At 56.4% G+C, this 20,743-nt stretch overlaps 1 protein-coding gene across 2 annotated transcripts in view; it reads right to left on the reverse strand.

Annotated features, from left to right (window-relative positions):
• Nucleotides 1–14,344: 14,344 nt before the first annotated feature.
• Nucleotides 14,345–20,743, reverse strand: part of CLMN (calmin) — an 87,970-nt gene continuing 81,571 nt past the window's right edge. The window contains exons 11-14 of one of the 2 annotated variants that reach the window (XM_054715739.1): nt 17,501–17,561; nt 16,864–16,934; nt 16,375–16,471; nt 14,345–14,541 (exon numbers count right to left, since the gene is read on the reverse strand). In XM_054715739.1, the coding sequence (XP_054571714.1) occupies nt 14,377–14,541; nt 16,375–16,471; nt 16,864–16,934; nt 17,501–17,561 (394 nt within the window). In that variant the 3' untranslated portion in view covers nt 14,345–14,376. Of the gene's footprint in view, nt 14,546–16,374; nt 16,472–16,863; nt 16,935–17,500; nt 17,562–20,743 lie in introns of both variants that reach the window. The other variant, XM_054715740.1, reaches the window with a different exon arrangement.

Below are 20,743 nucleotides of genomic sequence, written 5' to 3' on the forward strand. Positions count from 1 at the left end.
GGGTTCGGCGAGCCTGAGGGAGGGCCGGTGAAGGATGAAGAAAAGACAGACAAAGAGAATAAGCTGGGTCTAGGTGGATCTTCTGTGCCTGGCTGAGGCCACAGAGAAAAGATCCAGACGGCAAGCTGAGCCTTTATTTTGTAGTCAGAGGTAAACAAGGTAGTGGTCACCATAGTTACAATGTTCTTGTGAGTTTCACCTGTTTTGGCAGCACTTGCTGCACCTCCCACAGCCCACTAGCTACCCAGGAAAGATCTAGGGAGCGTCACAAGATCAAGCTTAATTATGCTAAGAGGGCTGTGCCCTCTAAGCTGGGACTTGTTTGCGGCTTTGCCAGCAGGTCAGTCCGAGGCTTCACCCTATAGCCGCTCCCTACACTCCTGTGTTTCCACATGGTCTCCTCTGTACGACCACACCCCTCCTGTCTCCTTTTGTGAGTCTAGATTGCCTCTTCTTATGAAGGATGTTGGATTAGGGCCCACCCACCTTTACCCATTTTACCTTAATCCCGTCTTTGAAGACGCTATCTGCAAATACAGTCACCTTCTGAACTCCTGGGGTGGAGGGCTTCAAAATATGAATTTTGTGGGGACACAATCCAGCCCATAACACTATACAGCGCTCCTGCCATCGGTGGTGTCAGGGTGCACGCAGCTGGCCCCTGGAATGCCATCCCGCTCGGAACACGGGGGGGAGACACCTTTTCCACTTGTTCACTGTCCAGTTAGGACCTTCCCTCTCACCTGGAAACTCAGAGGAAAAAGAGCGGCTACTCTGCGAGGTGGGAATTCGCTGCAATCTCCTTAAGCTCAAGCTCACCTCTCTCCTTTCAGGTACCACATTGCCTCTAGACCAGCTTTTCTAACACTGAGACTGGGTGGATCACTCCTCTATGCAAAACATTCCCTTGCACCCCATGCAAACTCTTTAGCGTGGCATTCAAGGTCCCCCGGGACCCAGCTTCTACGTAGGTTTCTGGCCTCATGTCCCGCCTCCCTGATCTCCTTCCTCTCTCTGTTCTGCAACACTGACCTCCTCGGGAAAACGCTCCTTTCCAGAGAAGAGACAGTCAGGGCCCCCTGACCAGTTCTGACTTACGCTAGTTATTCTAGGGTGTCCGCTGGGAAGCCCTGCTCCCCTTGTCTCTGGCCGCAGACCTCCTGTCCTTCAAACCTTCCCTTGGGCTCCCCTTCATCATGCCGCCTTCCCTGCCTCCTATTCCCCAAAAGAGGCAATGTGCCCTCCTTGGTTTATCCATAGCAACTCCACCCAATTGGAACACTGAGCACATTACACTCACTCTTCTCTCTGCCTCCCCACCCTCCTCCCCAGCCACTTCCCCGCTGAGCAGAGCTCCTCAAGGGCACACATCATGGGGGTGGGGGGTGTCTTACTCATCTCTGTACCTCCAGGGTCCACTCACAGCAAAAAGTAAGACAGAAAGAGCGGGAAGGAGGAGGGAGGGAGGGAGCACAAAACCCAAGTCTTCGTATGATTCCCTAGGACTTAGACACATTCACTCATGGCCAAACCTGGGCGAGAGTGAAACGGACACTAATAAAAATAACACCAAGACAACACGCATAGACGGGCACTGCCCCGGGCAAGCAGGACGCATAGCCAGCCCACACCCACGTGTTCTGCCACTTAGCTCCTCGGCTCCATTTGCAGACAGCTATGGAGAGCACGGCGGAAATAAGACTCCGTAAGGTGTTAATAGATGAAAATAACACATTCTCCCCTCCGGGGGTATGTCTTAGGATTCTGAAAGAGAGTTCTGCAGTCACAACGGTGTAACTCCCAAAGGAAAAACCACAAATGGTAATATTTCCGGCCTGGAGAGAGGATGGGGCAGGGTGTGTGTTTGGGGGAATGAGAGAGCGGGGAATAGGAGGAGGAATGAGAAATACTTTAGGCGGAGGGCTCTCTAGATCAGCGGTCGCCAACCGGAGGTCCGAACGTTGGCGACCGCTGTTCTGGAGTCCACACCCCACCCCATAAAAAGCCCCGCATCGGGAGAAAGCACCTCTGCAGGTCCCGAAGACTAGAATTAGGTCTTCCCAACTTCGCTGTTGGTTGACTGATGGCCGTAACTGCAAGCCAGCGTGGTGTCAGCGGTGAGCCGGAGGGAAGGCCGGCAGTAGGCACAGGATGGGGGTCAGGGTTCGGGAGACCAGTGCACCCATAGACTGGAATCCTCCAGGCTCCCAGGATCCAAAAGAGGCTGCAGGGTCTGGGCTCGGTCCAAGAACACTGTCTGCTGGTAGGACCAGTAGCAGATGGGGTTGGTTCTCAGAGAGCGTCAGGACTTCACCTCGTTTTCTGGTTTGTGGTAGGATTGCAACGAACTGAGGCTATTGGGACAATAGTTTTGGGCTCCCAGGAACGAGCTAGGAAAGGCCGAGCCAAGGATCCAAGTTCCAGCCAAGTCGGCAGGATTCAGGGCTGCTCTTGAACCTTTGCCTGGAGACCTAAAGGGCAACCAAGAGCCTGGGTGGAAGCCCGGAAGCAGAGTTGGGCAAACAAGGCTGCAGTCTGGGGGGAACTGCCAACTGGTGGTCAAACAGGGCTATTCGGCCAACCATCAGGCTTAGAGCATCACCCGTGGGAGCCGCTCGGGTGGGGCCCCAGCGCCCCACTCCACAGCGCCCCACTTCCCAGCTAACAGCCTTGTACCTGTAGGGGAGACAAATTCACTTTCTTTTTGCCTTCCCCGTTCTTGGCTGAGACCCCTGTAATAAAAGACAGGTTAACGAGAGGAAAACAAATGTTTCGTTAACAAGTGTTGCGCGGCACACAACACTGGGGGGACCAAGACCCGAAGTGACTCCACACGGTGGCTCGGAGCCCAGCGCTCCGCGTCTTCCACAGAGAACAGCACCTGCGGGCAGCGCCGGCCGCAGGAAGGCAGAGTCCGTCTTGAAGGACCTGGGTCATTGCGCAGGTTCCAAGAAGGATACACATTCTAGTCAGTCCAAAAGGAAGTCATTTTTTTAAAGAAGAGATTAAATGGTTTTTATGGTTCCATCCATCCACCCACCCACCCACCCACCCACCCACTCATCCATTATTCCTTCATTCTTGATCACAGCCCCGGCCACGGTCTAAGGTCCCCCTGCAGACTGGGGCCCCCATGGCGAATGAGCCCTGTGTCTGACTTTGGAGACAGAGGCCAACGAGGTGTCACCATCGCCTCATGCTTTGCCGTTGCTTCGCGGGGCAGCATGGAGTTGACTGAGTTACAAAGGCTCCGATCTGAGGCGTCACGATCGTAAATGCAATAAAACGGTTTTCTAGTGGCCCCGGTATTTTGCTGACTATAAAGAAATCCAATGATAGGGCTGTCCTAAAAATTATCTATGAAAAAAAATCACAAAGATGACTTAACCTTTGAGATATATAAAAGTAGTAACAATAAATACCATGGATAAAACACTTTTTTTAAAAAAAATGTTTTTATTGATTTTTTTTTTAGAAAAAGAGGATGGGGGAGGGATTCAGAAATAGAAACATCGATGAGAGAGAAACATTGTCATCGGCTGCCTCTAGCACGCCCCCCACAGGGGATTGAGCCCCCAACATGGGCATGTGCCCGGCCCGGGGATCAAACCAGTGGCCTCTTGGCTCCTGGGTGGATGCTCAATCCCTGAGCCACACCGGCTGGGCTAGAACACTTAATGTGTCGTTTCCCGGGCCAACCGGTGGGTCACACCAAATGCCTGGTCACTCCTCCGCCTGCCCTGCCTTGGTTAAGGTGTCACTCCAGCCCAGCCAGCGGCCCCGTGCTGGCCATTCCAAAGGAGAATTTCAACTCCCTCTTGTGACTCTGTCTCCTCCTCTTTAGACAGTCCCTGCGCTGGTCCTGGTCTGTTTCCCTCTGACCTCATTACCAGAGCTTCCTCCCCATCTCCCTGCCCTCCAGGCTCAGCTGCTGCAGTCCACCCTCTGCTGTGTGTCCTCATTGTTCTCGCGTTTCCGCCCAGCCTCCGAGCTCCCCACGGCTCCCAGGTGTCTGCAGACTTTTCACCCTGGAGTTCAAGGTCCCGCAGAAGCTGGTGGCTGCTTATGTAACTTCTTGCCCTGCCCTCTCCCTGAGCTTCAGCTGCAGCCAGGCCGCCCCGTTTCCTAACCCAGGATGAAATTCCACACCTCTGCGCAGTCGTTCATGCTGTTCCCCTGGCCTGAAATGCCCTTCCTTTCTTTCCGGGCCCTTAGAAATCCCCCCACTCGTCAGTGTCTCTCTCCTCTCTCACGAGGTCATCCATTCTGAGACCTGGCTCCCCACTGGTCCAGCCCCTCTGAATGTCTGTCTTCTCTCTACTCGCAAGGCGCATGGCAAATGCCTTTATCCTAGCATCTATCACAGGCACGGGTTTTACTTACGCATCCTTTCCATCACGAGGCAGTAGCTGTTTGAGGCTTCTCCCGGGTCAGCGTGCCATCCGGCCTGGGCGAGGCACAGAGCTGCTGTAGGTGAACCGTCACCTTTGACCATGACCTCTCCCCGTCTTGAAAGGCTGGTCAGCCCAGGGTCCATGAGACCCTCGTGGCCTCTCCTTAGCTTGCCTCTGGATTTCCATTTCTCTGCCCACCGCCCCGACACTTTCCAAAAGTCCTTCCCCCCCTTGTCGTTAATTCCATCCCCTCCCTGTTCATTATGTTCACCTCCCTCAGCGTCTAGCAACGCGCTCCAAGCATGGTCCAAGCGCAGCATCACTCACAAAATTCCCAAATTCAATTCGTTATGAAAGCAACCTAAGACCCATAACGTATAAAACCCAGAGGTAGCCAATTCAAAGTGTTTACAGTAGATGGAGCTATACAGTTCACTGTGCTCCACTCGGAATTTCATTGATCATGTGAAATTACTAACATGTTGGCAGGTTTTTCACTATACCTCCTGCTTAAATATATGAAAAGTTATGGGGCTCACTTGACCTGTTTATCCTTGTTAGCTCGAAATGGTTAGAAAATGTTATTAAAAGTGTTCCTGAAAATTGTACTGCGGTTAAAATCAATTGGTACAAATAATACACATTATTGAAAGCCAGAGAGAACCCCTGATGTAAACCACTAACCTACTGGCTTTGGGTGGTAACGACGAGTCAGTGTATGTTCATCACTGCAACAAACATCCCACTCTGGTTGGAGATGTTGACGGGGGAGGCGGTGCGTGTCTGGGGCAGAGGGTATGTGGGAAATCTGAATACTTTCCTCTTAAATTTGCCATGACCCTAAAATTGCTCTAAAAAACAAAGACTTAAACAAAAGGGCCAGAGATGCAATGGCATCCTGAAGACTCCATTACAAGAGTTCTGTCCCTTCGGGCCAGAGAGCGCCACAGTGCCAAACACTGTCCATCCAACAGGGGTGGGACCTTTTTCCTGCCAATGGCCACCGGATATTTATGACATCAGTCACAGGCCACGCAAAACTCTCAACTTAAAAACTAGCCTGCTTTTGCCCGGCCGGTGAGGCTGTGTTTGAGCGTCGACCTGTGAACCAGGAGGTCACAGTTTGATTCCTGGTCAGGGCACGTGCCTGGGTTGTGGGCTCCATCCCCAGAGGGGGCAGGCAGGAGGCAGCCAATCAATGATTCCCTCTCATCATTGATGTTTTTATCTCTTCTCCCTCTCCCTCCTCTCTGAGATCAATCTATACTAAATGAGCCTGCTATATTTGGTCTAACATTTAACGAACTCCCCTCTGGTGCCTTGGCAGGGCCAGGACAATGACTTTGCGGGCTTCCTGTGGCCCGCAGGCCGGCCGTTCCGCACCCCTGGAAACATTCAAGGCTGTCGGGACATTTCAAGGACTATGGCAGTGGCAAAAAAATGTCTGCAAATGAGGAATATTGGGTAGGAGGGGGTTGAGTCTGATATAATAATAATTGGAGTTTTAAGATTCTGTTTTAAGAGGCCAAGAGATAAGAATGCAATTCTAATCATACCATGAACACTGGTCCTTGGATTATTTCCTGGGTGTTTTCAAAGACAGTAGCTCATTTCAAGCCTCAGCCCGTGCAGCTGTCAGCTCCACTTCACACTGGGAGAAATCGAGGCCTGGGAAAGCGGACTCACCGAGGCCCTGGCCCTGCCGCCGATGCAGGTGCAGGGGGCGCTCTCGGGCCTGGTCGGTCCGCGGCCTCATCTGGGAGCCGCATGGACCCCAGGCCCGGTCACATTCTCTTGCCACTTCTGGGCGCCCAGCAGGCGGGCTGATGGGTAGGTGCAAGCCTGGCAGCCCCAGGTCTTACTCTGCTCTGCGGGGCAGCACAGGAACGATGCATTTCTGCCCAACCTTCCCCTTCCCCTGGGCGGGATGAGGCCCTGCCTCCGGGTGGGGACGAGTTTTATGAGCCTGCAGTGGGTCTCCAGTCTAGGGCCTGAGAGCGCTCGGGAAATGGCGGCTCTGCCCCATGCACACCGCTCCCCCTCATGTTCCCACGCGTGCCTTCAGAGGACGGACTTAATCTCATTCCTCTGTGTGTCCCCAACGCTGAGCCCACACACCCAGTAGGTCCTTTGTAAGAGTGTTTAATGCACAAGCTGCCTACCTCTGGCCCAGCTAAGACTGGGGCACGTGTCACGCAGGGGGCCAGCTGCCTATGTCCCTCCCTCCTGGCAGGTCACTGGGCACAGCGGTCAGCCAGAGGGCGCCGGCCCCGCCTGGTTGCCTCGCAGCTGTGGTCAGGGACACGCTCGGAACGAGCTGAAGGCGGGTGTGTTGTGTGGTGGCTCTGCAAGCCCAAAGGCAGGGGCGGCCCAGCCCGCCGCCTCTTCCATTCTCAGACAGCGCGTGGAGGGCGCTTTAGATGGACCGACGCCAAGCTGCGCAACCAACCGATCTGATGGCCTCCCTCTTAGGAGACACAAGCCGAACCTTGATCGTGGTGAAGCCGCTGCTCCGGTGAGTTCTTCTGTCGGAGGCAGCTGACATTAATCCTAGATGTTGTGGCAATTAATGGGAAGAGACGGTCACCCATCTTCCCTGTGAGTCCTTTACGGCATGACCACCCTGACCAAAACGAGACGAAGCCATGGCAACCAGGGTGAGCACGCGCTGGCTCTCCAGTGGATCCCAGCTCACAATGGATCCCAGCTCTCCAGTGGATCCCAGCTCACACAGTGGATCTCAGCTCTCCAGTGGATCCCAGCTCTCCAGTGGATCCCAGCTCACCCAGGCCAAGGTCCTCACAAGGTCCTCCATGCCCGACCCGACCTGCACCTCTTTCAGCTCCTCTGGCCTCTCCCTCCCTCGCGCGCTGCTCTGGCCACAGCGGGCTCCTTGCCGCCCTTAGGAACGCCAGCCGCGACCTCAGTGCCTTTGCACGTATAGTTTTTGCTTGGAAAGCTCCTTCCCCAGACTGTCGAGTGACTGGTCCCGCATCTTTCAGGCTTTAGTCAAGTATCTCTTCCGCAGAGACCGTCTCAACTACTCTGTCAACACCGTGTCTCCCCCCCGCCCCCCCCCCCCCCGCCCCCTGTGCTCCCTCTTCCGGGCCTTGGAAGAGGGGTGCATGGCGGATGGACTACATATTTCACTTATTTTATACCCAGCTCCCCCGCTGCAATAGGAGCTCTGTGGGCGCAAGGGCTGTGGTTTCGCTGACTGTTCTCAGCACCAGAGCAGTGCCGAGACCCGCAGATGGGGAGCCAAGATTCGTTGCCTCCCTTTATCTGCTTTCCGTCCTCCCTTCCTCACGCCCGCTGCCCGGGGATGGCACTCCCCTCCCGTGACGCACTCAGCACAGAAGCTGGACTCGGGCTCTGCTCTCTGGGGAGCCCAGGGGACCGCAGCCACACAGCTGGTCAGAGCCGGAGCCAGGATCCAAGCCCAGGCACCCACGCAGGAAGTCTCACTCCAGGGCCAGCCACTGCGACTGCGACTATCACTGCTGCCACTGCTGTCGCTATGACTACCACCACCACCAGCACCACCACCACCAGTCCTACCTCTGCTGGTGCTGCCACTGCTGTCGCTATGACTACCACCACCACCACCACCACCACCACCACCAGTCCTACCTCTGCTGGTGCTGCCACTGCTGTCGCTATGACCACCACCACCACCACCACCACCACCACCAGTCCTACCTCTGCTGGTGCTGCCACTGCTGTCGCTATGACTACCACCACCACCACCACCACCACCACCAGTCCTACCTCTGCTGGTGCTGCCACTGCTGTCGCTATGACTACCACCACCACCACCACCACTACTAGTGCTGCTACTATACTATTACCACCACTACGACTAGCACTGCTACTACACTATTACTACCACCACTACCACCACCACCACCACCACTACCACTACTACTAGTATTGCTACTGCTACTATACTATTACCACCACTACTACTAGTACTGCTACTGCTACTGCACTATTACTACCACCACCACCACCACCACCACCACCACTACTACTAGTACTGCTACTGCTACTATACTATTACCACCACTACGACTAGCACTGCTACTACACTATTACTACCACACCACCACTACTACTAGTACTGCTACTGCTACTGCACTATTACTACCACCACCACCACCACCACTACTAGTAGTACCACTACTTACACTAGTACTACCACCACCACCACGACTAGCACTGCTACTGCACTATTACTACCCCCACCACTCCTGCTAGTAGTAATACGACTACTGCTTCTTCTCGGAGCCTCCCAGGCAAAGCTGAAGGCGAGGTGGGCGTTAAGAAGGGACAGTCCCTAACCAGCTGGCTTCGCCTTTACCCTGGCAACAGCACTCTGTGCTGGGACGAAGGAAAGACGGTGTCATCTCCGCTTGGCAAAGACACCACTGCACGTGGAAATAAAAATCATCAACGAGAGTGTCGGTTCCTGAAATTTATACTCAGAAATTTTCTTAAGAATACATGAATTTTACAAGACCATTCATCATAGCACCAAGCCTAAAATCCCTTAATAGAAAACAGTCAACAAATACTCCAGTGAATCTCCCACAGGTATAAATTAGGCAAATAGTCATTAATATCTTCATTTACAATCATCAATAAATAAGTGTGCACATTCATACAATTGTTTTTACAAAGATCCCTTTTTACAAAGCTACAGCTATGTGTATACTAAATAGACAAAATAAACCTCGTACTGCAAAATAGCATCTCGCTTTGTTCAATAGGTCTCTCAGAGCCCTCAGCGAAAACCCTCACGTGGTGTCCTCGCCGCCCTGCCATGGCACTAAAGGAAACTCTAGCATGAACCCTGCTAAACACACGACTGACCTGGAAAAGAGAAACGCCCATCACCATCCAACACAACATCCTCGGAGCAAACTCCCGTGCCCAGGTCTGGGCCTTTGTGCCGATGACGCGCGGACGGCGGTTTTGCCACCTCCCCTCCTTGGCTGATGTCACCAGCGCCGTGCGAGGGATGCAGGCAGCTTCCTCAGGTGGTTTCAAGGGCCAAGGGCTCTTGAGGCACCCCTCCCCCACCAGTGCCGTGCCCAGTGCCGGGACCTGCCACACCAACGTGCCAGCCTTTGGCTCCCGGGGTCCAAGGCCAGCATGCAAAGGGCCTCTGATTCCCGAGGACTTTCTGTGCCCATGCCCTGAGTCTGCTGGGGGGAAGGGAACGAGGTGGGAGGAGGAGGCAGGGCTAGTGGGTAAAAGCTACTTATTCCTGCAGCTGAACCTCTCACATCAAAAGAAATTCCCCCAGGAAACTGCCCCCGATGCTGACCTAAGGAAACCCCGTTCGTTCTAGGAGCCCTAGGAAGGAGATCCCCCACGTTCCCCGGCAAACGTCCATCCCCGCACCTGTAACATAAACTACCTTTTATTTACTAACCCTCCCCAGGCACTTTCTTAGGGACAGAGCAGGAAGCAATGCTCTGAGCTTTGGCATTCGCTTGCCAATACAGAGGTACATTTATTTTAGGCAAATAGGCCACGCACTGAGCTTTCATAAAAATAATCTAAACTTGCTAAGATTTAGATTTTAAAATCTAGGACTTTTCAGAAGTCTTCCGACGTCCCACCCAGAGAGGTGAATGCACGATTCCAGGTGTGGCCGCAGGGCAGCCCGGCCAGCTTGTCCTGGTTTGGAACAGTCAGCTCTCTGGGTTAGACACCCGCAGCGTTCCCTTTAAAGAGTGCTTCCTCCTTGCACGGCAGTTAGGAAAACAAACGTTCCGTGTTTTGTGGCTGCCCTTTCCCACAGCACGCTCTGCAGGAGGATGTGCCCAGACTGACTTGTGGTGGGATGGGTAGAAGTGGTAGCTGTTGCAAAGGAATAAACCGATTACAAGACTGTTCGATGTGTTTTCAACAATGCCGAAATCATGACTTTTAAACTTAAAAGGAAAATTACGACACACCCATCTCAGACCAACCATCATGACTTCATCCAGGTAGCCCGTGCCCTCCATCCCACATCCGTGCTCTCCATCCCCCGGGTACCATGTTCTCCATCCCACGGGGACCGTGCCCTCCATCCCATGTCCGTGTTCTTCATCCCACGTCTGTGCTCTCCATCCCACAGGGACCGTGACCTCCATCCCCCGGGGACCGTGCCCTCCATCCCACATCCGTGCCCTCCATCCCACGGGGACCGTATTCTCCATCCCACGGGGACCGTGCCCTCCATCCCATGTCCGTGTTCTTCATCCCACGTCTGTGCTCTCCATCCCCCGGGGACCGTGACCTCCATCCCACATCCGTGCCCTCCAGCCCACGGGGACCGTGCTCTGCCCAGGCCGCCGAGATGAGCGTTTTCTGAGAGAAAGCCCACCGCCCTGCTCTGAGGAGCAGCTGCCGTGGTGGAAGCGATGAGCGGGAGGGACAGGCTGCAGTTACTGAAGTCACTGAAGTCCTCCACATCAAACACTGAGGTGTTACTGCAGACAGCCCCTTGGAGCCATCTGCTGGCAAGTTTGCAGCCATAGGCTAACCTGACAGCTGCCTCCTCGGGCATTGTGGTGTGGGCATGGGGCGTTTAAGCAGTTTGGGGGGGGCCCACACTTGGGAGGCGGGTGAAAGAGGCGCTCCCACCTTCTGTCCACTTCAGAGACTTGGGTGGCGAAGCTGACCAGAGGCCCCTGAGGGACGTCTCCCAGCAGAAAGGAGAGGGCCCGTCTCAGAACTCCGGCGGGGTTTCGGGAGTCCTCCTGGATGTTCGAGAAAACCCGAGCTTGACGCAGAGTTCCTATGACCGCACTCCAGCCACAGAACCAAAGGCAGACCCATTTGGGGCGGGCGTGGGGGGGGGTGGGGGAGGAGAGGGCATTATTTCCCACCTGCAATTCTGCACCCAGCCACACTGGGTAAAGGCAGAATGAAGACACTTTAAGTTATGCAAAAATCTCAAAATACTTAAATAGTTACTTCCCATGTTCATTTTCTTGAGAAGTTATTAAAGAACATTTCAGCCCGGCCGGCGTGGCTCAAGGGTTGAGCATCGACCTATGAACCAGGAGGTCACGGTTCAATTCCAGGTCAGGGCACAGGCCCGGGTTGTGGGCTCAATCCCCAGTGTGGGGGCGTGCAGGAGGCAGCCGATCCATGATTCTCTCTCATCATTGATGTTTTTTTCTCTCTCTCCCTCTCCCTTCTCTCAAAATCAATATATATATAAAAGGAATGTTCCACACCAAAAAAAAAAAAAAAATCAAATCAAATCAATGGGAAATTTGACAGGAAGGAATAGGTAAGCACAGTACACTGCTTGGTTCAGGAGCAAACAGTCCTTATGCAGCCACACTGAACAGCGATGCACCCAACAGTATGACCTGAGTACCCTGGCAAGGCAGAGCGCGCGCCACATCTGCCATCAAGCAAGCAAGCGATGCTTCTAGATTAATTAAAAAACAAAAGTAGGAGCGTGCTCTGCAGCAACGCAAAGCCAGCACTGGAGAGTGGAAAGTGTTACGTCTAGAGAGCCAGACTCGGGGGGTTCCTGGTTTTACTGGGAGCCTCATGGCCTGCGTTGCTTTCTAAACTACGAACATGTATTCCTTGGATTAGAGTCTAAAACAAATTCTGTTTTAAAAAATTAAAACCCCTGGGGTGGTGTGTCCTGCAGGCTTCTCGATCCACCTTTTATATCCAGCGTTTTCCCTCTGAGCCTTTCCTCAAACGAGAAATGTTTTCTCCTTAAAAAAAAAAAGAGTTCAGTTTGCTGCCAACCTGAACCAAATGACTTTTAGGCATCCGGCCAGTCGACGGCTTTCAGCAATATCACAAGTTGTGAGGGGCGAGAGGAGCCGCCTGTGGGGGTTCTGAACAAGGTCTAGGCTGTCGATGAAATGGTTTGACGTCTGGGCCAGCCCTTCCCCGGGCGTTGGAGCCTCTGAGTGAGGCGTGCACGCGTGGCGCTCGGGGTCCTAAAACACCCCAGGCATCGTCCTTATCATCTGCCGCGGAGCCTGCGGCGATGCCGGGCGCTCACCATCAGCTCGTTTTCCACGGACACGCGGCCTTCGGGTGGACTCGCTCCAGGCTCCCGCGGCTTTCGGCTGAGACGGCTGGGTCGGCTCGTGGGGAGAGGCAGGCTGAGTCAGAGCGGGCCAGAGGCCAGACGCCGCCGGCGCGACCCAGATGGGCGCCGCGGGGCCTTTGGGCCGTGCTGGGGTTCTGCCAGCTTGAACCCCGCTGCTCGACGCAGACGAGTCCTTGGCTTGCTAAGGGACACGCGTGGTTCCCGGGGTGAGAGCAAGGCTGGTCTGTCAGCGGTCACGGGTCCCCAGCAGGAAGAGGGGACGGGCTGGAAAGTGAACGGAAACTCTTCGTGGGAGACATCCGAGAACAAAACAGAGGTTGGAAGTTGGCCTGAAAAATCTGGTTTTGCGTCCAACCAGGTCATTTTTATCTAATCACTCTCTCTTTTCAGGACATTCGTGGGCACAACGGAAGTTCCCTAAAAGGGGTGGCTCTGGGCTGGGCGTTGGGCGGCCTGGGGTGCTGGCAAGTCTGCTCCTGGTGGGGTGGGCGACCTTGGCCAATGCCCTCTGCCTCTCGGGGTTCAGCTGGACCAGATGCCGTCTGAGGGTCCCTCCTGACCTGACAGCTTGTGGTTTACAAGTGTCACCGGATTTATGCTCAACGGGGAGGAAGCCACAGTCCCCGGGACCTGCCTCTGCAGGAAGCGGGCGCAGAGGGGCCCAGCTGGAGGGCGGGAGGGCAGCGGGTGCCTCTCTCCTCTCCCAAACCGCCTGCCTTTTCAGGAAAACCGTTGCGAAGGACCACAAAGGATGCCGGAGCCGAGACCGCACGCCAGGCAGGTGCGCCCAGGCCGTCCGGGGGCAGGAAGCTGCTGGACCATGTCCAGCTGTGCCATCAGCCAGAGCTGGCTCTGGGCCCAGCCTCTCCTGTAGTCCTCCTTCGGCGTTTCCCAGGGCTCCTGCAGTGCCAGGTGGGGCCTTGGGGGTTAGCACAGACCCCCCCAGGAGCCCGCCATGGAAGCCAGGGGGCTGCCCAGGCAAAGTGACAGGGGCCCCAGGCCCGCCCCGCGTCAGCCAGAACTCTGCTTTTATCTATCATCTAGACCAGTGGTCGGCAAACTCATTAGTCCACAGAGCCAAATATCAACAGTACAACGATTGAAATTTCTTTTGAGAGCCACATTTTTTAAACTTAAACTATATAGGTAGGTACATTGTTATTAATTTAATTAGGGTACTCCTAAGCTGGCCTTTGCTAAAAACTCAAGGGGCCAAAGAGCCGCATGTGGCTCGCGAGCCGCAGTTTGCCAACCACTGATCTAGACTGCCCACACTCCACCCCACGAATTCATTTGAAAGGAGGGTTCCATTGGTGGAAAAGATCTGAAAATCCAGCTTCCCCCCAAGTCTATCAATGCAGAAGTGAATTTAAAATGCACCCTTCCCGCTCAGAAACAAAAACCGTGCCCGCAGCTCACGGTACAGCGGGTGGCCGCTGCGTGCCCCTCGAATGTCCCCCCACCGCCACACCACACGGGTGCGCGGTCACCAGGCACCTTTGCTCCAACGCCCCCTCCTGGAGGAAAAGGCAGAGGCTCTGCCGGGGGCACCCACCCGCTTTCTCATCAGGAGAGGAGAGGACCTCGAGGCCACCCGGGACCCCAAGGCCCTGCGTGCGGGGCGGGCCGAGACCGGGCTATGGCTAGATACTGACAGAGCAAGGCACGCAGAACGAAGCCCACGGGGACCCGCACCCCCGCGCGCCGAGGACGCAGCCCCAGAGGAAGCACGCTCGGGGCGCGCAGGAGGAAAAGGAAACGCGAGGAAGAAAAAGCGAGGCGTCCACGTTTGCAGGGAGACCCTCAGCTGTCTGCGGGGAGCCCGCCCGGAGCCCGGTAAGTGAAGGAGAGGGCACTCCCGCCGGGTCCCGTCTCTTTATTGCGCAGATGCGCTCAGAGTCTGTTGATGTCCAGCTGGGGGAAGAGCAGCAGGCAGTACACCAGCAGCCAGAGGAAGAGGATGAAGTACATCAGGTCGGGCTGCTGGACGAACTGCGCCAGGGCGTCGCTGTGCGGGCTCTGGCTCTCCCGCAGCGAGGCTTCGCCGGAGTGGTTGGCCTTCCTGCAGGAGGGAGACACGGGCTGTTACAAGTGGGACCCCGGGCGAGCGGACCCCACCGGCTCCCAGGCTCCAACCTCGCTGCCCAACTGGAGAGCTGCGGGCACGTGTAGGCCCAAGGAGGGCGCTAGGGGCCAGGCGCCCGCAGCACGAAGAGGGAGGAGCTGTTAGCCCATTGCACAGATGGGCATACTGAGACTCACGGGGTGACGGGGCTTGCCCAGGCCACACAATGACTGGGATAGAGCCGGGCTCTGGCCCAGGTCTAACTCCCAGGCCAGGACACCTTCCTTTCCACCTCAGTGGCCGTCACACAGCTGGACACGGGCAGTCCTGTTATTAGGGACAGAGGGGACTTCCTGGGTCATCGAAAGGACAGAGCATTCCCTGGAGTCAGATCACTGAAAGCAGCCATCAGAAACAAACGCCAAAAACCAAAAACGACCACCAAGTTTGGTTTGGGGCTTTTAAAATAATTAACGACTAGATGTGGTTTTGGTCAGATTAGTCTGTCTGTCTTCTTCTTCTTTTTTTTTTTTTACAGAAGGCAGCATTAAAGTGACCTTTAGCTTTTGCCTGGTGCATAGAGCCCCGAAGTTCCAAATTTCCACCAAGGAAAGGGCTGGGGGACCCCATCTGCTTGGAAGGGGTGTGGGGGCCTCTGCTTGAAGCTCACTGGGACTTTGGGGGGTTTGTGATGGAGGTTCTGAGAGGGAACACGACTCCATCCCGACTGTCTCCCGCACAGAGACAGGCCGGGCTAGGCGGGGCTGACATCAGCCTTGGCCTAGGACAGTGGTCGGCAAACCGCGGCTCGCGAGCCACATGCGGCTCTTTGGCCCCTTGAGTGTTCTAACGCTGCTTCTTCAAAAGAGACTCGCCCAGGCCGAAAACCGACTTCTGCGCATGGGCCACGAAGTTTCAATCGCACTGGACGTGCGCGCCCGCACATGGTATTTTGTGGAAGAGCCACACTCAAGGGACCAAAGAGCCGCGTGTGGCTCGCGAGCTGCGGTTTGCCGACCACTGGTCTAGGAACCCAGTAGTTCACATGCGGAAAACGAACAACGGACAGGGTTGCTTTCTCTTTCTCAAAACTGTTTTTGGAGAAAATGTAAACTATATTCTTTATTGCAAAGGTAATAAATGTTCAAAGTCATGGAAAACTGCCTGGCTGGTGTGGCTCAGTGGTTGAGCATCACCTGTGAACCGGAAGTCACGGCTGGATTCCCGCTCAGGGCACAGGCCCGGTTGCGGGCTGGATCCCCAGGAGGGGGCGTGCAGGAGGCAGCCGATGATCCATGATCCTCTCTCATCACTGATGTTTCTCTCCCTCTCCCTTCCTCTCTGAAATCGGTAAAAATGCATTTTTTAAAAACAATGTGGAAATCTGACTGCAGGTCTCCCCCTCGCGGGTTCCAATTCCCCGCGTGACTCCCTCATAAAAGCGAAGCGCCGTTTCCCTAGGAGCGTGTCAAGCCTCACGGAAAATGTGAATTCATCTTTCCACGTCACGGCGGGAGAGGGAAACGGGGCTGGCCGCGCTGTGAGGAGCCAGAGAGGTGGAATTCTGGGCACCACACTCCCGGGTGTGAGGTCATGTTCAGGCAGAGGCTTTCCACTCCCATCATTTAAGTCCTTCCAAGCCCATTCAAATCGGTGGCAGACATTTAAGAAAGATCAATCAAGTGGAGCGAGTCAGCGACTCGAACAGGCAGGGGAGCAGGCCTGGCGGGGTACCCCGTTAAGAGGTTCCTCTGGGCCGCTAGGTCCTAAGTGGGCAGTGGACAGCGGTGCGGCAGCTGAGCCCCGTCCTCCACGGGAAGAGATACTTTCATGGACATCCTGGCATGTTTGCACTCCCTCTTCATGTCTGCTCTGATGCCATAAAACTGTAAAATCAGCTCAGTGAGCCTCTGGGTATTGTACCTGCAGTGGCGACAGAACGAACAGGGCTGTCAGGCGCGGTGGCGTGTCCACGGGTCACGTCCCTTCCTCTGCTGCCTGGCTCTCCCTGGGACCCCCGCGCGTGCTGCCCCCCCGTGCTGCGGACACGCAGGCGCACGGCCCACACCTGTCTCTACACGCAGCAGCGCTTTCTGTGCGTTAATATCCCTCTTCCCGCCCACGCACCGTGGGCTCCCATTCATCCGCTCTGGAACCGGTCAGTTCCGGGGCCTTCTCTCAGACTCAGCCTTGGGATCGGCAAAGCCGCGCTGGAGAAGAGACACCCGCGCCCACCGCCGGCAGAAGGCCGGCTGCACGACCGACAGAGAAAAGGGTCTTGGAGACCCCGCCACCCTTGGAGGAAAGCCACCCACCTGGTTAACATTCGGTTTCTCCTGTCGTCCAGATCGGCGGCATTCCTCAACTGAACATAGCTAGAGTGATCCTACAGTGAGATTCATAAACAAAACCCCGCAACCCCATTAGTAAAGACGAAACCTCTGGAACAGAAAATAAAACCATGTTCAACCTACAAAGCCGAGCGCGCCCCGCTTCTCTCAATATTGTCAACATCTAGTTCCCAAGTCCAAGTGCTGATCAATGTCCACATCACTCCCCCCTCTCCCCGGCCCCCCTCCCCTGAATCAGGGCTGCGGACCATGGTGCTTTGGGTCCCAACACAACCAGAGCTACACTGTTGCAAGCGTCAAGGACCCTCCGCTTCTGTTGCACCCGTCATGGAGCGTCTCTTTCTGGGGGGGGGTGGGGGTGGGGGCATTGGGGGCATTTTGTTATATAACAAAGAGACCTTTGGGCTTTAAAATCATCACTTTATTTACATCCCCTATGGCCCAAACTGGACATCCGATTGGACTGTGCTTAACAACAAGATTTCCATGTGCTTGCCTTCTATCCAAAAGTATAGTTGTTGCGTGCTGGGGAGGAGGAAGGATGGAAAGGAACTGATTAGCAGTGGTGCTCAGAAGAGGAAGAAGAAATTCGCATACTAACCGATTCCAAAGACCTATTAGTATGTCGTCGGATGTAAATGCTGGAGTCGCTGTGGCTAGTCCTGAAAAATAAACACACGTTTTGAATTGGTGCCACCAGCGGCTCCTCGCGGCTCCGCGGGGCTCCCCCACCTCCAGGCGCTTCTGCATTCGGATTAGGCAAACCGCGACGTCGGACCCCGCGAGGGAGATGAGACCTTTGACCCAGGACGCCGTGCGGGCTGGAGCGTGCTGCAGATATTGGGATGGATGCAGAGACACCGGGCCCTCGTCAACAAGAAGACACAGCGAGCAAGCATTCCACACAGAAAGCAAAGCACGCATTCGCGAAAGCCACAGGATTTCGCAGCAGAAAGCGCTCTCTTTCCCTGCAGCCCCCCATCGGGGACCTGCCCGACGCCCTCTGCAGGGGCACCCACGGGTTAGAAGAGCGGAGGCCAGACCTGGGCCGCGACCTGGTAGCCAGCACCCCTCCCCCCGCCCCAGTGCTGCGTCCCAGGCGCCCTGCTGCCCTCCGCTCCTCCAGCCCTGGCGTGGCCCTCCGCTTCTCCTGCGAGACGGGGCTGCTTTCCTGACCGTGGCTCTGAGGCTGATGTGGAACAGATCTCTGACCTCCTGCGGTCAGCTGTCCTCATCGCTAAAACGGATCGCCCGCACTTCACAGAGCTGGGGGGCAACAGGGCCCTGCAGGTCAGAGGGGCCCCGGCCGGCTGCTCCGCAGGAAAACTAGGTGCTGGGTGTCACCGTGCCTGGCAGACAGTCATCTCGGTGTGCTCCTGGGAGACCTACTGTGTGGCAGCCTGGGGCCCGGAGACAAGGCATCTGATGCAGAGCTGATCCTAAAGGAACTCCCCAGCGAAGCCCTGGCTTCCCGCCCGCCTGCTCGGCAAACTTCACCCACCCTGCCTGCTGCCTGCTGCCTGGGCACTGGGCGCACCTCAGGGGCTGCGCTGGGCGGGCGCTGGGCCAGGCCTCGGGGAACCGCAGCCCTTGTCCTTCACCCAAAGCCGGCGCTGGTTTGCTGGCTGATGTCACGGCACAAGAACGAAACAGCAGCCCTGGCCGGTTTGGCTCAGTGGATAGAGCGTCGGCCTGCGGACTGAAGGGTCTCAGGTTCGATTCCGGTCAAGGGCACGTACCTTGGTTGCGGGCACATCCCCAGTAGGGGGTGTGCAGGAGGCAGCTGATCGATGTTTCTCTCATTGATGTTTCTAACTCTATCTCTCTCTCTATCCCTTCCTCTCTGTAAAAAATCAATAAAATGTATTTAAAAAAAAAAAAAAGAACGGAACAGCAAATGCGCCCACAGAGAAAAAGAGCCCCCGTGCCGTGTCCCTGAGAGCGGGCGCAGCACTAGTGATGTTTTCTGGCAAAAAGCGCATCCCCACGGGCGGGGTCTCCCGCTCTCCCTCCACGCCGTGCCCAGCACGCTTTCTTCGAGGCGGGCTGTGTGGGACAGGAGCTTCCCCAAGGGAATAAGGAGGTCCGCTCCCTGACCGTGGTTCTCCCAGCAAGCACAGCACCCTCCTGCGCGCCAGGCACTGGGCCAGGTGCCGAGCCCGGCTCTCCCCGGGAGCCGGCCGCTGCCTATAAGCACACGTTCCTTCCTTTATTCGTCCACCCACAGGAGTCCTCCTGAATGCCAGCTGCAGCCAGGCTGTGCGCCGTGCCAGGGCAATGCTGGTGTGCCCTCCCCGCCCCCAGGGCGCTCGCTGGCCTCCAGGTGGGAGCCCCTGGTAAACATGCTCTTCCACAAATGGTTAGAGAAACCCTGCTTTGACAAGAACAGGGGCCGTGAGAACATGGAAAGGCGGGCAAAGGACAGCCTGGAGGAATCCAAGAAGGCTGCCTGGAGGAAGTGGAAGGGAAGCTGGGATGGACCCAAGGGAGCAGCACGGCAGGAGACAGGCAGGGCCAGAGGGTCCTCACAGGTGAAGGAACTTGGATGAGGGTGGGCATTCCAGGACCTCAACTAAAACCAGCTGGGGAGTGCTGGGAGGGGGGGAAGGTGCCTGAGGTGGACGGAGGCGAAGCTGGGAGGCAGGTCACCAGAGTCTAGCAGGCTGGGGACAACGGGCCTTCCTGCCTTGACCAATAGGAAGCCACAGATGGTGACTGAGCCAAGAGACAGTCGGAAAAGCATCCTGGGAATAGACATGCCCAGAGCTCAGTCCCATTCCGTCGCCTGGGGCCAGGTCCTGACTTAAACTCCACACCGTCCACACTGAGGGAGCAGGTGAGCTGGCCTGGCCCTGGAGGGCCCCGCGGTCCGCACTCAGTCACACCCAGGAGCACACCCCTGCACACGCCTCCACGGGGCACACCCCTGCACACGCCTCCACGGAGCACACCCCTGCACATGCACCTCCCCGGGGCACACCCCTGCACATGCATTGCCTCCACGGGGCACAACCCTGCACAGCGCCTCCACGGGGCACACCCCTGCACATGCACCTCCCCGGGGCACACGCCTGCACACGCCTCCACGGGGCACATGCCTGCACACGCCTCCACAGGGCACACGCCTGCACATGCCTCCACGGGGCACACGCCTGCACACGCCTCCACGGGGCACACGCCTGCACATGCCTCCACGGGGCTCGAGCTTCCCCTGGCGCACGCTCCCCGTAGCTGCAGCTTTGCCCAGGGCTATGCGAGGAGGAGCCGGGAGGGAACTGCCCTCCGTGCAGAGAGCAGGCGAAACTTTTGTGATGAAGGGTCACAGGCCTCTTCCCCAGAGAAGTCCGCCTACCTTTCCACCTCTCTCCCGTGTCTCACCCCACAGCTCGGGTTTTGCTGGAGCCTCCGGACACAGCACACGCCCGTCGCTCCCTTTCCCCACGGCCACCTCTCCCCCCTCACCTGCCACAATATGTGCGGATGCCCGCAGTGTGCCAGCTGCTTGCCCAGCTGTTCCCTTCACCGGCAATGCCTTCCCTCGCTCCCTCTCCCAGGGCCAATCCCCCATAGTCCTCAGCGCTCACCGCACACACACGTCAGCCCCCACACCATCTCGAGGCTCCATCTGCCTCCGAGGCCTAAACCGCAAAGTCCCCGCTTGTCTCTTGACACCTGAGGTGTCCCCTCCAGTCCTGGTCCCAGGAGGCCGGAAGGAGCCGTCTTCTCTCTCTCTAGCTGGGAGGCCCTGGAAGACAGCGCTGGGCCTGAACCCCGCGGTGACTCACCTCCTCGGAAGTCCCCAAGCCCAGCGGACACCCTCACAGGGCGGCGCCCACAGGTTACT

This window comes from Eptesicus fuscus, chromosome 5 (assembly GCF_027574615.1).
Source record: "Eptesicus fuscus isolate TK198812 chromosome 5, DD_ASM_mEF_20220401, whole genome shotgun sequence".
Taxonomy (NCBI): Eukaryota; Metazoa; Chordata; class Mammalia; order Chiroptera; family Vespertilionidae; genus Eptesicus; species Eptesicus fuscus.